At 49.3% G+C, this 11,424-nt stretch overlaps 1 protein-coding gene across 1 annotated transcript; it reads right to left on the reverse strand.

Moving 5' to 3' along the window:
* Window positions 1–1,318: 1,318 nt before the first annotated feature.
* LOC310756597 (uncharacterized protein) lies at window positions 1,319–10,347 on the reverse strand. The gene is made up of 6 exons (XM_083600926.1): window positions 10,188–10,347; window positions 7,115–8,125; window positions 6,512–6,632; window positions 6,044–6,283; window positions 4,333–5,028; window positions 1,319–2,166 (listed from the first exon to the last, which is right to left on the reverse strand). The coding sequence occupies exons 2-6, from the start codon at window positions 7,994–7,996 to the stop codon at window positions 1,874–1,876; spliced, it is 2,232 nt and encodes a 743-aa protein (XP_083457052.1). The 5' UTR covers window positions 7,997–8,125; window positions 10,188–10,347; the 3' UTR covers window positions 1,319–1,873.
* Window positions 10,348–11,424: the final 1,077 nt, after the last annotated feature.

Consider the following 11,424-nt stretch of genomic DNA (forward strand, 5'->3'; position numbering starts at 1 on the left):
ACACAACCTGAAGCGCCTGTAACCCGAGGTATGAATACTGCCATCCTAGGATCAAAATCAACAAACCCTCTTAAAATGGCCATGGGTTGGCTAGTGAAGCAAAAGCCTGGGAGAAGGGGAATGTTTTTGCCTGGCGCCTATGTAATGAAGGCGCCAGGTAAGTCTCCCTGAGGAGAGCATGCCACAAATGGGGAGCCACCACAGAAAAGGCCCTGTTCTCGCGTTGCCACCCTCCGGTTGTCTAATGGAGGAGGCACATGAAGAAGGCCCTCAGATGATGATCGCAGGGTCCGGGTTGGTTCATATGGGGGGAGAGGCGGTCCTTGAAACCTGCTTGTTCTTCAGCCCTGGCATAACCTAAACAGATTCCCAGGTGGGGTGGCATTACCATACCAGTGGTGGCCAAAACTGGGTGGGTACAGTGGAGGCAGGACATGGCTACCATGCCTACTGGCAACTGCTAGCATTATCCTCCATGAATTAGTTTAATTGCACGAATTAGTTAGACTATGGAACTCACTGCCACAGGAGGCAGTGATCACTGCTAGTATGGGTGGCTTTAAAATACAAGAATCTGCAAGGATTAATCTTTTTTTAAAAAAAAATATAATATTTTGGTCTTTATATTTTGACATTTACCTTTTGCACCCACCCATCTCAGAAAACATAAGCAAAGCACTTAATCACTTTCCGCCGTATTGCAACGCTGCAGTGAAGTGCTTATGGTTTCCATTGTTTAAGCTTGCCTACTTGTGTTTTCTCTTGGCCTACAAGCAACTGGATTTGTATTTGGCACAGCAATTTCGGAAACGCTTTTGTAACACTGAAACTCGGTAATAAGAAGAGAATAATAATAAATAAAAGAGGAATAGAGAAATTTCTGGGGGAGAGGGCTATTGCTGGAAACCCAAAGAGGGGAGTGTGCTCTTTTGTTCGAATCCTGATTCTGGGTTTCCCTCAGGCATCTGGTTGGCCATTGTGAGAACAGGATTCTGGTCTACACTGGCCATTGGACTGATCTGGATTGAGGGCTGTATTGGAAAGTCTACCTTAAAACAGCTGAGTGAGACGCCTGTCTGCTAATGATACCCAACTCTATTTCTTTTTCAACTTTTCTTTATATATATATATATATATATATATATATATATATATATATAAAATTAAGAAGTATAGAAAAGGATCTGTTACAGCCAAGTAGATAAAGTGCTTGAAAATCTATCCCACAGGATTGCAACCCCTAAAAATCTAAACTGCCAAAATAGGAACATTTCGTTGAATACAAAACAAACAGACGCCTTTTAAAAAACAAACAAACTTGGTTAAATTACATTTATTCTTACCCAAGAGATTTAAAACCAATTCATTTCCTTCCTTAATTCTTGTTGGATGTTGATTGTTTGCTCCATTTTCTCAAATTACAACGGATATTTAAATATCCAAGGTGGCAGTGCTATATGTTGGTGTTCTTTGTTTTTTTACAGAAGTCATTTTTATTTGATCGAAACCACAGTTCAGTGACATGTAGCAAATAAGGAAACAGGAAGAAAAGTAAATAAAAATTCAACGTACGAAGAAAAAACAAGGAGGGAGAAATCAGGGTTCTTGCATTCACAATCCCTGGGAATAATAACCCTAGAAGTGTGGATTTGGAAGGGAGCCCAAAGGCCATCTAGTCTGACCCCCTGCAATGCAGGAATGATCCCACCAGCCGCAGAAGTGCTGGTGAAAAGGTGCAATGCTGCAGCACCGTTTGCTGGGGTAAAGGTCCCCAGCCTCCGCTGTGTCCAGTTAACTCGGTGGCAGGATTGCACCGAAAACATCCAACTGAGATTTCCTTGGAGAACAGCAAGCTAGGAGCACCCAAAATTTGTCACAGGGTCAGCCGACTGCTGAAGGTCCCTATCCGGCCCCGGTCTTCCCAACGGCACCTGTTGCCAGACACTTCAGACACCTGCTGGACACCTGCTAAGCGTTCATCTTTCCATGCCACTGCTATTTCCTCCTGGGCGGCTGGAGAATGCGGCTGTGCTGGCAAGCTGCCTCTAAGACGAAGGCTGGCTCCTGGCAAAGCCCCCAGCGGCCCCTTTGTAGCTGGCGAGTGTTCTCCGCCTGAGGTGGGGGGCGTGGAGTCGTCCTCCGAGTCTGTGGGGTCCTCTGGCAAGGCTGGAATGAAAGAGGAGGGCCTGGTTAGGTGGGGGCCAAGCTACACACCCACCCTGCCTCAGATTGTAAAGATGCACAAAGTCTTTGCAGGAGCCAACCTGCAGTAAATCACACCCAGCAAGCGAGACTTAACTCTTTATTAGCAAGGTTCTTTTTATCATATGTGGTGGTCTTGTTACTAGGTTAAGGCTTATTGGGGAGTGATATACAGTGGTACCTCGGTACAGACGCTTCAGGTTACAGAATCCGCTAACCCAGAAATAGTACCTCGGGTTAAGAATTTTACTTCAGGATGAGAACAGAAATTGTGCGGCAGCAGCGGGAGGCCTCATTAGCTAAAGTGGTGCTTCAGGTTAAGAACAGTTTCAGGTTAAGAACGGACGAGGTACCACTGTACAATGAAATGAAAAGAATGTTTAAATTAATGTTTGTAAAAAAAAAACACCAGAAACTTTTCTTTTGGGAATTATACGGATTGTTGTTGTTGTTTAGTCGTGTCCGACTCTTCGTGACCCCCTGGACCAGAGCACGCCAGGCACTCCTGTCTTCCACTGCCTCCCGCAGCTTGGTCAAACTCATGCTGGTAGCTTCAATTATAGGGATAGAACTACCTAAATTGTATAGAAGGTTATTCATGTATGTGACCACAGCGACAAGAATGTTACTTGCCGAAAAATGGAAAGAAGTCCCAGCAAAGGAAGAATGGATACAAAAACTTACGGAATATGCAGAAATGGCGAAACTTACAGGAAGAATAAGAAATCAAGATAAACTTTTTATAAAAGAATGGAAATGGTTTGTTGAATATGTACAGATAAATTGTAAACAGATAAAAACACTGGCAGGATAACTGTAGTAACCTGCAGCTATATATATAAAGAAGATAAATAAATAAGTTAATTTGGATATGCAGAAGATATTAAAAGTAAATTTAAGGAACCACAGAAAGGGGGGGAAGGAAGTCAAGTTTTAAAATGTCAAAATGAATGTAAAATCAGTGAAATGTATATATCTGAAAAGTACAAATAAAATTAAAGAACAACAACTCTTTATTAGCAAAATAGGATCCGCACAGGAGTGTCAGGCCTACAGAGCACAGCAACTCAGGTGTCGCTCTCATGAAGCTGGTCCCTGCTGTCAGCATCGCCCTTGAGCCAGTGCCGCCGACTGGACTCATCCACTTCAGCCCCAACTGGGCCAGCACTTCCAGAGACCACCTTCTGCACAGGAACAGGTCAAAGTGCTGTGCACTCACAACTCAGAGCTGTGAGCACCAGATTCACTCCCGAAGACAGTCGTTGCACAGCAGAGTACAGCAGAGCATAAACCACTCGGAGAACAGCTCTGTAGAATAACTAATTTTATTCTATCTACAACTATCATACACAACTATATACAGAGCTAAATGGAGATGCTGAACTGCACTGAGTGTCTACAACTGCTCTTAGCAGCAACCTTATCTATACAGAGATAACACACTCTCTAATACTCAGTCTCTCTCTCTGATGTGAGGCTGGAGCGGAATAAGTAGTGAGCAGAAACCGCCCCCCTCCTCTCTGGAGAATCAGCAGAGAACATCAGCAGATTCTTGGAATGGGAGGGGTGAAATCTCCTCACCTGCCTCCCCACAGGGACTACGTCTCCTCTTCTCCAGGGATTTTCCCAAGCAATCTGAGACTGCACCTGCGGACAGCCAACCCCTCCTCTGCCCTTTTCATGCCTCTTCTGGTTCTGGGAGAACAGGGAGGATGGGAGCTGGTTGCAGCAGGAGGGGGAGATAACACTGTGTTCTGGTTTTTGAACAATTTTCGGAAGCCAAACATCTGACACAGCTTCCGATTGAGTGCAGGAAGCTCCTGCAGCCAATCGGAAGCTGTGCCTTTTGTTTCCGAACAGTTCCAGGAGTCAAATGGACTCCTGGAATGGATTAAATTTGACAACCAAGGTACGGCTGTATTATAAAAGATGCAGATGGAAAGGATTAACAATAAGACCCACAAAGGGGAGGAGTGAAGTCCAGGAGCTTTTATATATTACGTGAATATAAAATTTAATTTAATATATCATATATAGATAGATAGACATAGTTTCAGCAACTAAAACATAAAGCCAGACGATAAAAATACTAAAAAGTTAAAAGCACGACAGCACCCTCTTCCAACTCACCACTGCGTGGCAGACACTCGTGGTTCATGGCATCCGATCCGGCGGCCTTGACCCGCTTCCGGTAGAGCAGCGGGCGGATGACTGTCTCTTCGGGTCTCACGGCTTTCTCCACCGCTTTGTCGAACGGCAGGCCCTGCCGCCGGTAGGCCCTGACCCGCTTCCGGAGGTTCCCATACGTGTCGTTCCACCTCTTGCGGGTGGCGAGGCCTGACCTCTCGTAGTAGCCCAGCGCAGACACCCTCTTGCCCGCGGCCGCAAAGAACGCCGCCTGCCGCGCGGCCGCCCTGCTCCCGGGGACGAGGCCCAGCGCCGCCTCCTTGTTCGCCACCACCAGCTTGTACAGCAGCGTCTTCTCCTCCATGTTCCAGTTGGGCTTCCGCCGCCGCTTCTTTGGGGTCCCTGGTTCGGGAAGGTCCCCTTCCATGACGTCCAGCAAGCAAAAGGCTGGCCTGAGGTGCATGGCAGAAAGGTTTCCGTTGGCCACCTCTGTGCTCTGCTGGCGCGGAAGTTTGTCCGTGCTCACCTGGCCCACCCAGCGGTTCCTCCTCCGCCTCTTCCGCCGGAGCAGCTGCTCATCGACCTCCTGGTCCTCGCTCTCGGAAGCCGGCTTTCTCGGCCCCTTTCCGGAATGTTCCGCTAGCGCAGGGCCTTCCCACAGTTGGCTCCTCCTCCCGCACTCATTTTCTGCTCCATAACCTGTCGAGAGGAAGAAGAGAAGAGATGCCTGCTTGGGTGAAGCTGGGTGGCTATTAGACAGATGCAAAACGTCGCCGTGTGTGGAGAGCCCCTCTTGGGGATACTCCATTCCATGCCTTCTCAGCATGCTTAAAGCTTTCCATCCACCCAGGCTGTCCATATCCCCGTCAATGCAATGGTGGAGCCGTATAACACAGTGTGGCAGGGGATATTAGAAAACAGGACACAATATAATCAGGAAAAGGGGCACAATATTACCCACATATATTTTTTCCCCTGTAGTAGATGGGCAACCCGTGTCTATCTTCTTCTCCTATATTTTATACATTTATTTACATTATTTACATTTCATTTTTACAAAGTAATAATCATAAATAAATATCTCCTGCTTGGACTACTGCAATGTGCTCTATGTGGGGCTACCTTTGAAGGTGCCACGGAAACTGCAATTAATCCAGAATGCGGCAGCTAGACTGGGAGTGGCCACTGGGACCACATAACACCGGTCCTGAGAGATCTGCATTGGCTCCCAGTACGTTTCCGAGCACAATTCAAAGTGTTGGTGCTGACCTTTAAAGTCCTAAACGGCCTCGGCCCAGTAAACCTGAAGGAGCGTCTCCACCCCCGTCACTCAGCCCGGACACTGAGATCCAGTGCCAAGGGGTGAGGTCCAGTTGTTCGGTCCCTGCTCCTGCCAACCTAGCAGTTCGAAAGCACATAAAAGTGCAAGTAGATCAATAGGTACCGCTCTGGCAGGAAGGTAAACGGCGTTTCCGTGCGCTGCTCTGGTTCGCCAGAAGCGGCTTAGTCATGCTGGCCACATGACCCAGAAGCTGTACGCCGGCTCCCTTGGCCAGTAAAGCGAGATGAGCGTCGCAACCCCAGAGTCGGCCACGACTGGACCTAATGGTCAGGAGTCCCTTTACCTGTACCACTGTATAAGAAATAGCTGGCAATGCCTGGGATCAAACTGGGAACCTCCTGCTCACTGATGGACTTGAAAATGTCTCCTGACCTCTCTCCTGGCTCTCTCTCAGCCAGCTTCTTCCCTGAGGCACAGATTCCTCCAGCATCTCCCCTCCGTCAGGTTCCTGCTGGAAGTCAGGCCTCGTCCAAGTCTCACCTCCATGACGACTGTAGTGAGGCTGGGAGATGTCGTCCCCTTCCCTCCACCCCGAGGCCTCGTATTGCCCCACTGCCGCCGACTGCTCTGGGGTCTCTCTGCCCTCCAAGCTTAGTCTCCTCTGCCTTCTACCTGCTCGAAAAAGGAGAAAGACGGAGAATAGCGCATGGTGCACCAGACGTCTTCCGAAGGCTCAACGAGCCTTGCAAAACAGGAAAAAGCTGCAAGAATCCCCGTTTCCCCTTCTCTATAACTCCAGGAGAGGAGGGGAAGTTGTGCAGAGTTGACAAATAAAGAAACGAACCACTGAGGGCTCTCCAGGAGAACAGCAGCATCCCAGAAATGAAGACCATTGCTTACCATGTGAGGCCACAATGACAGCATCCTCCTCTTCCTCTTCCTCTCGCTTGACTTCGCGACACAGCTGCCCCGGCCTAGAGTCTGCCACTGGGGAACTCACAGACGGGTCCACAAATGGTGGCTGAAATGACAGCAAAGAGGCCCTTCAGGCTTGAGCAGGAAGGGGATGAGATTAGAAGAGCCCTTGAGATCGGTGGCAGAACACCCGCTGGGCATGCTGAATGCCACAGGTTCAATCCCCGGCTTCTCTTGTTTAAAATAACAAAGGGTCACCCAGCACAGTGTTCTTCTGTCAGATGTGGTTGGACTACAAATCCCATCATCCTTGACCTCTGGGCTAAACAGTGGATGATGGGCTTTGTAATCCACTTATACCTGGGTACTCCAGGTTAAAGCCACAGCGCCACCCGCGTCCCTTCCTTAAACTGCAATAAATAAACAGAAGTTTATGTTCCAACTTAACCCTGACTGGACTGTACCAGGTAGGGCCTGGGTGGTGGCAGCGAGAAATAAAGTGGTGGCACAGGGATCAATAGACGGTGAAACGTCCGAGGACCCTGTGTGATCGCCACAGTGCCCTGCTCTTACGAGGCACAAACCAACCTCCCTCGTTCGGCGTGGCCCCCACTCCAACTGTTCCTTCCTCTGGAGGAAAAACTCGGCCAGGATCACGGCCTGGGCGCAGGTCTCGGGGCCCCGCTCCTTCACCCAGCCCTGGACTTCAGGCGGCAGGATGGCCAGGAACTGTTCCAGGACCAGCAGCTCCAGGATCTGCTCCTTGGTCGTCTTCTCAGCCTTCAGCCACTGCCGGCAGCGCTCCTGGAGCCGGCTGTAAGCCTCTCGGGGGCCGCCGGCCTCCTGGTAGCAGAAGCGCCGGAAGCGCTGCCTCTGCTTCTCTGTCCTCAGGGCTGCGGCCCGCAAGATGGCAGCCTTCACCTTCTGGTAGTTCTTCCAGTCCCAAGACTCCAGTTTGACGAAAGTCTGCTGCGCACCGCCGCCAAGGGCCGGCAGGAGCCGGGCCACCCACTCCTCGCGTGGCCAGCGGCAGGCTTCGGCCACTTGCTCGAAGGAGGCCAGGAAGGACTTAGCATCATCCCAGACGCTGGGCTCTTCCGGCGACTGGGTGGTCCCCCGTTCCCGGCTAGGAGGCTCCAGTTTCCTCAGGAACTCCTGCCACTGGGCCTCCCAGCACTGCAACAAGTCCTCCTTTGAGTTCAGAGTAACAGGCGGGTCTGTGGACCCCTGCAGGAATTCCCCGATACTCCCAGCCTGAACGACGTGGGGGCCCCCATCCTGCCCATTGCCCAATTGGTCTGTCACCTCCGATGGATCTGGGTCTTCTGTTTTTATCCCCAAGTGCTCTCTCAGCTCAGCAGCAGCTGGGACCCAGATGCCGACCTCTGCGCCCTTCAGTTCCAACCCTGCCATGTCCTTCCACGGTTCAGAAACACGTCCTCCCAACGCATTCACAGCAAAGAGAGACATTTTGGTCCTCCAGGTCTCTCTTGGAACCCCCGGCCTATCCCACAAGGCCACTGCCTTTCTCCAGAGTGCAGATCTTCAGGGATTCAATGGGAAGCAAGGAGATCCGCCAGTGGTGGGGCAGAGTTGTTCCTGGAGGGGAGCAGAGAGGGGAGAGAGAGTTATAAACGCCATCTCCAACTCCTCAAATTTTTTTTGTACATCTCTTGGGAAGACAGGCGAACTAATGCCAGTGTACTGGAAGATGCAAAGATCACCCGTGTCAAAGCAATGATTCTTCAATATCAACTTCGTTGGACTGGTCATGTTGTGCGGATGCCTGATTATTGTCTCCCAAAATAACTACAGTGGTGCCTCGGGTTAAGAACTTAATTCGTTCTGGAGGTCCGTTCTTAACCTGAAACTGTTCTTAACCTGAAGCACCACTTTAGCTAATGGGGCCTCCCGCTGCCGCCACACAATTTCTGTTCTCATCCTGAAGCAAAGTTCCTAACCGTACTATTTCTGGGTTAGCGGAGTCTGTAACCTGAAGCGTCTGTAACCTGAAGCGTCTGTAACCCGAGGTACCACTGCACAAGATCAGTCCAACATCCTGAGCAACATTTAACTTTTTATTTATTTATCTGTTAGATTTAAATACCACCCTTCCTCACAGGCTGGCAGGGCTGTTCACAGGATAAAAATACGAGATAAAACACAAGTAAATAGTTCAAAACAAAAACTCCCTCCCTTCTCACAAACGCATTTCAAAGGCTATAGAATACAAATCAGCCAAAGGCCTGGCTGAAGAGGAACATTTTCGCCAGGCGAACAGGTGAACTTTCTGCTGAAACTCACAAGCAGGACCTGAGCACAAAAGCGCTATATCATTGTTATTTCATTTTTACACCGCTTTATATTCTTAAGGGGGGGGGGATCTCAAAATATCAGTCAGGATCGTTGGTAGAGTATGAGACTCTTCATCTCCGGGTTGTGGGTTCGAGCACCGCATCGGGCAACATGCACTGCAGAGGGTTGGGCTAGAGGACCTTCTGGGTCCCTTCCAACTCTGTGATTCTATGATCAGATAAAGCAATCCAAAAACATGACAGAAGGAAGCCAAATACAAGTGACGCATTCAAAGCAGCAGAAATAACAGGAAAGTAAAATATTATATTCTCCCCAGTTGGGATTGCCAGCATTCAGAGTCCCCACCCATCCTTTCTGCCTTGCTGCCCCTTCTGGAAACGTAAGAAGGGCCCTGAATCTGGATCAGACCAGGGGCCCATCGAGTCCAGCATCCTGTTCTCACAGTGGCTGACTGGATGCAAGCAGGATCTGAGCACAAGACCCCTCTCCCTTCCTGCGGTTTCCAGGTGTTCAGAAGCATTGACCGCAGGTGCAAGACACAGCCATCCTGGCTGGTAGCCATTGACAGAGCTCTCCATGAATTGTGCTAACTCACTTTCTAAACCCTCCAAGGAGACACGGGTGGCGCTGTGGGTTAAACCACAGAGCCTAGGGCTTGCCAATCAGAAGGTCGGCGGTTCAAATCCCTGCGATGGGGTGAGCTCCCGTTGCTCGGTCCCTGCTCCTGCCAACCTAGCAGTTCAAAAGCACGTCAAAGTGCAAGTAGATAAATAGGTACCACTCCAGCGGGAAGGTAAATGGCGTTTCCGTGCGCTGCTCTGGTTCGCCAGAAACGGCTTAGTCATGCTGTACGCCGGCTCCCTCGGCCAATAAAACGAGATGAGCGCCGCAACCCAGAGTCGGTCACGACTGGACCTAATGGTCAGGGGTCCCTTTACCTTTAAGCCCTCCAAGTTGGCAGCAACTCAAACTCTCCCCCTCCCTCCCAGCCAGCCCCACAACCACTCAGCCCTCCTTCAGAATCATAGCCCAACCCCCTGCAATCCAGGGGGTTGGGTGACCATCTGTCCTGGATGCTTTAGATGAGTTTCCTGCATTGCCAGGGGTTGGACTAGATGACCCCGGGGGTCCCTTTCCAACTCTGCAATGCTATGATGCTATGAATGCAGGAATAGCTGCAACTAAGCCCAGCTGCAAGCTACTGAAACGCACATTTTCGGAGGTCTTGCAGGTCCTGAGCGCCTTGCTAACCAGAGTGACTGCCTGGAGCCAATTCCCGTCCAGCCTTAAAACTCAGCGGGACGAAGGTGCAAATCCATTCCCCCCCCCTTTCCCTCTGAGTCACCTTGTGCCTTTTCCTCCCCTTCCCCGGCCCAGGCGCCCCGCAGGCAACGGCCGCCCTCCGAGCCTTCCTCCTCCTGCAAGCCCAGCCAACTCTTCTTGCTCCTCCGGCGCCTGCCAAGAAGCAACATTTGGAAATCGCATCTCCGGGCGGGGCCAGCAGAGGAAGCGGCTTGCATGCAGCTGACATCCGGTGCTCACTTCGAAAAAAAATAAAACAAATGGGTTCTTTCTAGCAAGCACCGACTCTTTGCCTTTAACTTCTTGAGCAATAAGAAGAATAAACTCGCTGTTGCAAGCTGCGTGCGCAATTACGCAATTGCGCAAAGGGTGCCTCCTGATCTCTTGCTCCCACGTCTGTCACCCAGCTCTGTATTTGGCTGCAAAGACAGAAACATCTTGCAAAGTCCCTTAATAGCTTGGGACCAGTTTACCCGAGGGATTGCCTTAGCCATAGGAATTATGAGAGAGGGGAAAAAATCCTCTGTCCACTTTCTTCATGTCGTGTGTTTTTTGTTTTGGGAGAGACAGATTAAACACACTGAAATATACTCAGAGTCGCAAAGTGATTTCATGCTCTTTATTCAGCTCATAGTGGTGAGGAGGAATGAATGAAAGTCCCCTCAAAGTATCTGCTTTATATACATTATTTACACAATGGGCTGCACATGATTGGCTAATTCCGGAATTCTACTGTAAGCCAATCTGGTTGTGGATTCACTTCTATCTGGAGCATGATTGGGTGGTTCCTGCCAACCAATCATACTGCTGCATTGTTCTAGGACCAATCAGACTGCTGCATTCTGAATCTATTGTTCTAGGACCAATCAGACTGCTGCAATTTGGATCCTATTGTTCTAGGACCAATCAGACTACTGCAGTTTGGATCCTATTCAACTCAGTACATAACACACACACATATTATTATCATTTATCAGTTTTTATTAAATTTGTATACTGCCCTTCATCTGAAGATGACAGGGAGGTTCGCAACCTAAAAAAACCAAAACAAAAAAACAACCACACACAATCCCAGCAAAGGAGGAACGGATGCAAAAATGTATGGAATATGCAGAAATTGCGAAACTTATCGGAAGAATAAGAAATCAAGACAACAAACTTTTTTAAGGAATTGCAGAAAGTGGGGGAAGGAAGTCAAGGTTTGAAATATTAAAAGGATTGTAAAATTAGTGAAATGTATAAACCTGAAAAGCATAAATAAAATACATAGAAATACAAAA

Source organism: Podarcis filfolensis (genome assembly GCF_964270895.1).
Source record: "Podarcis filfolensis genome assembly, chromosome: 2".
Taxonomy (NCBI): Eukaryota; Metazoa; Chordata; class Lepidosauria; order Squamata; family Lacertidae; genus Podarcis; species Podarcis filfolensis.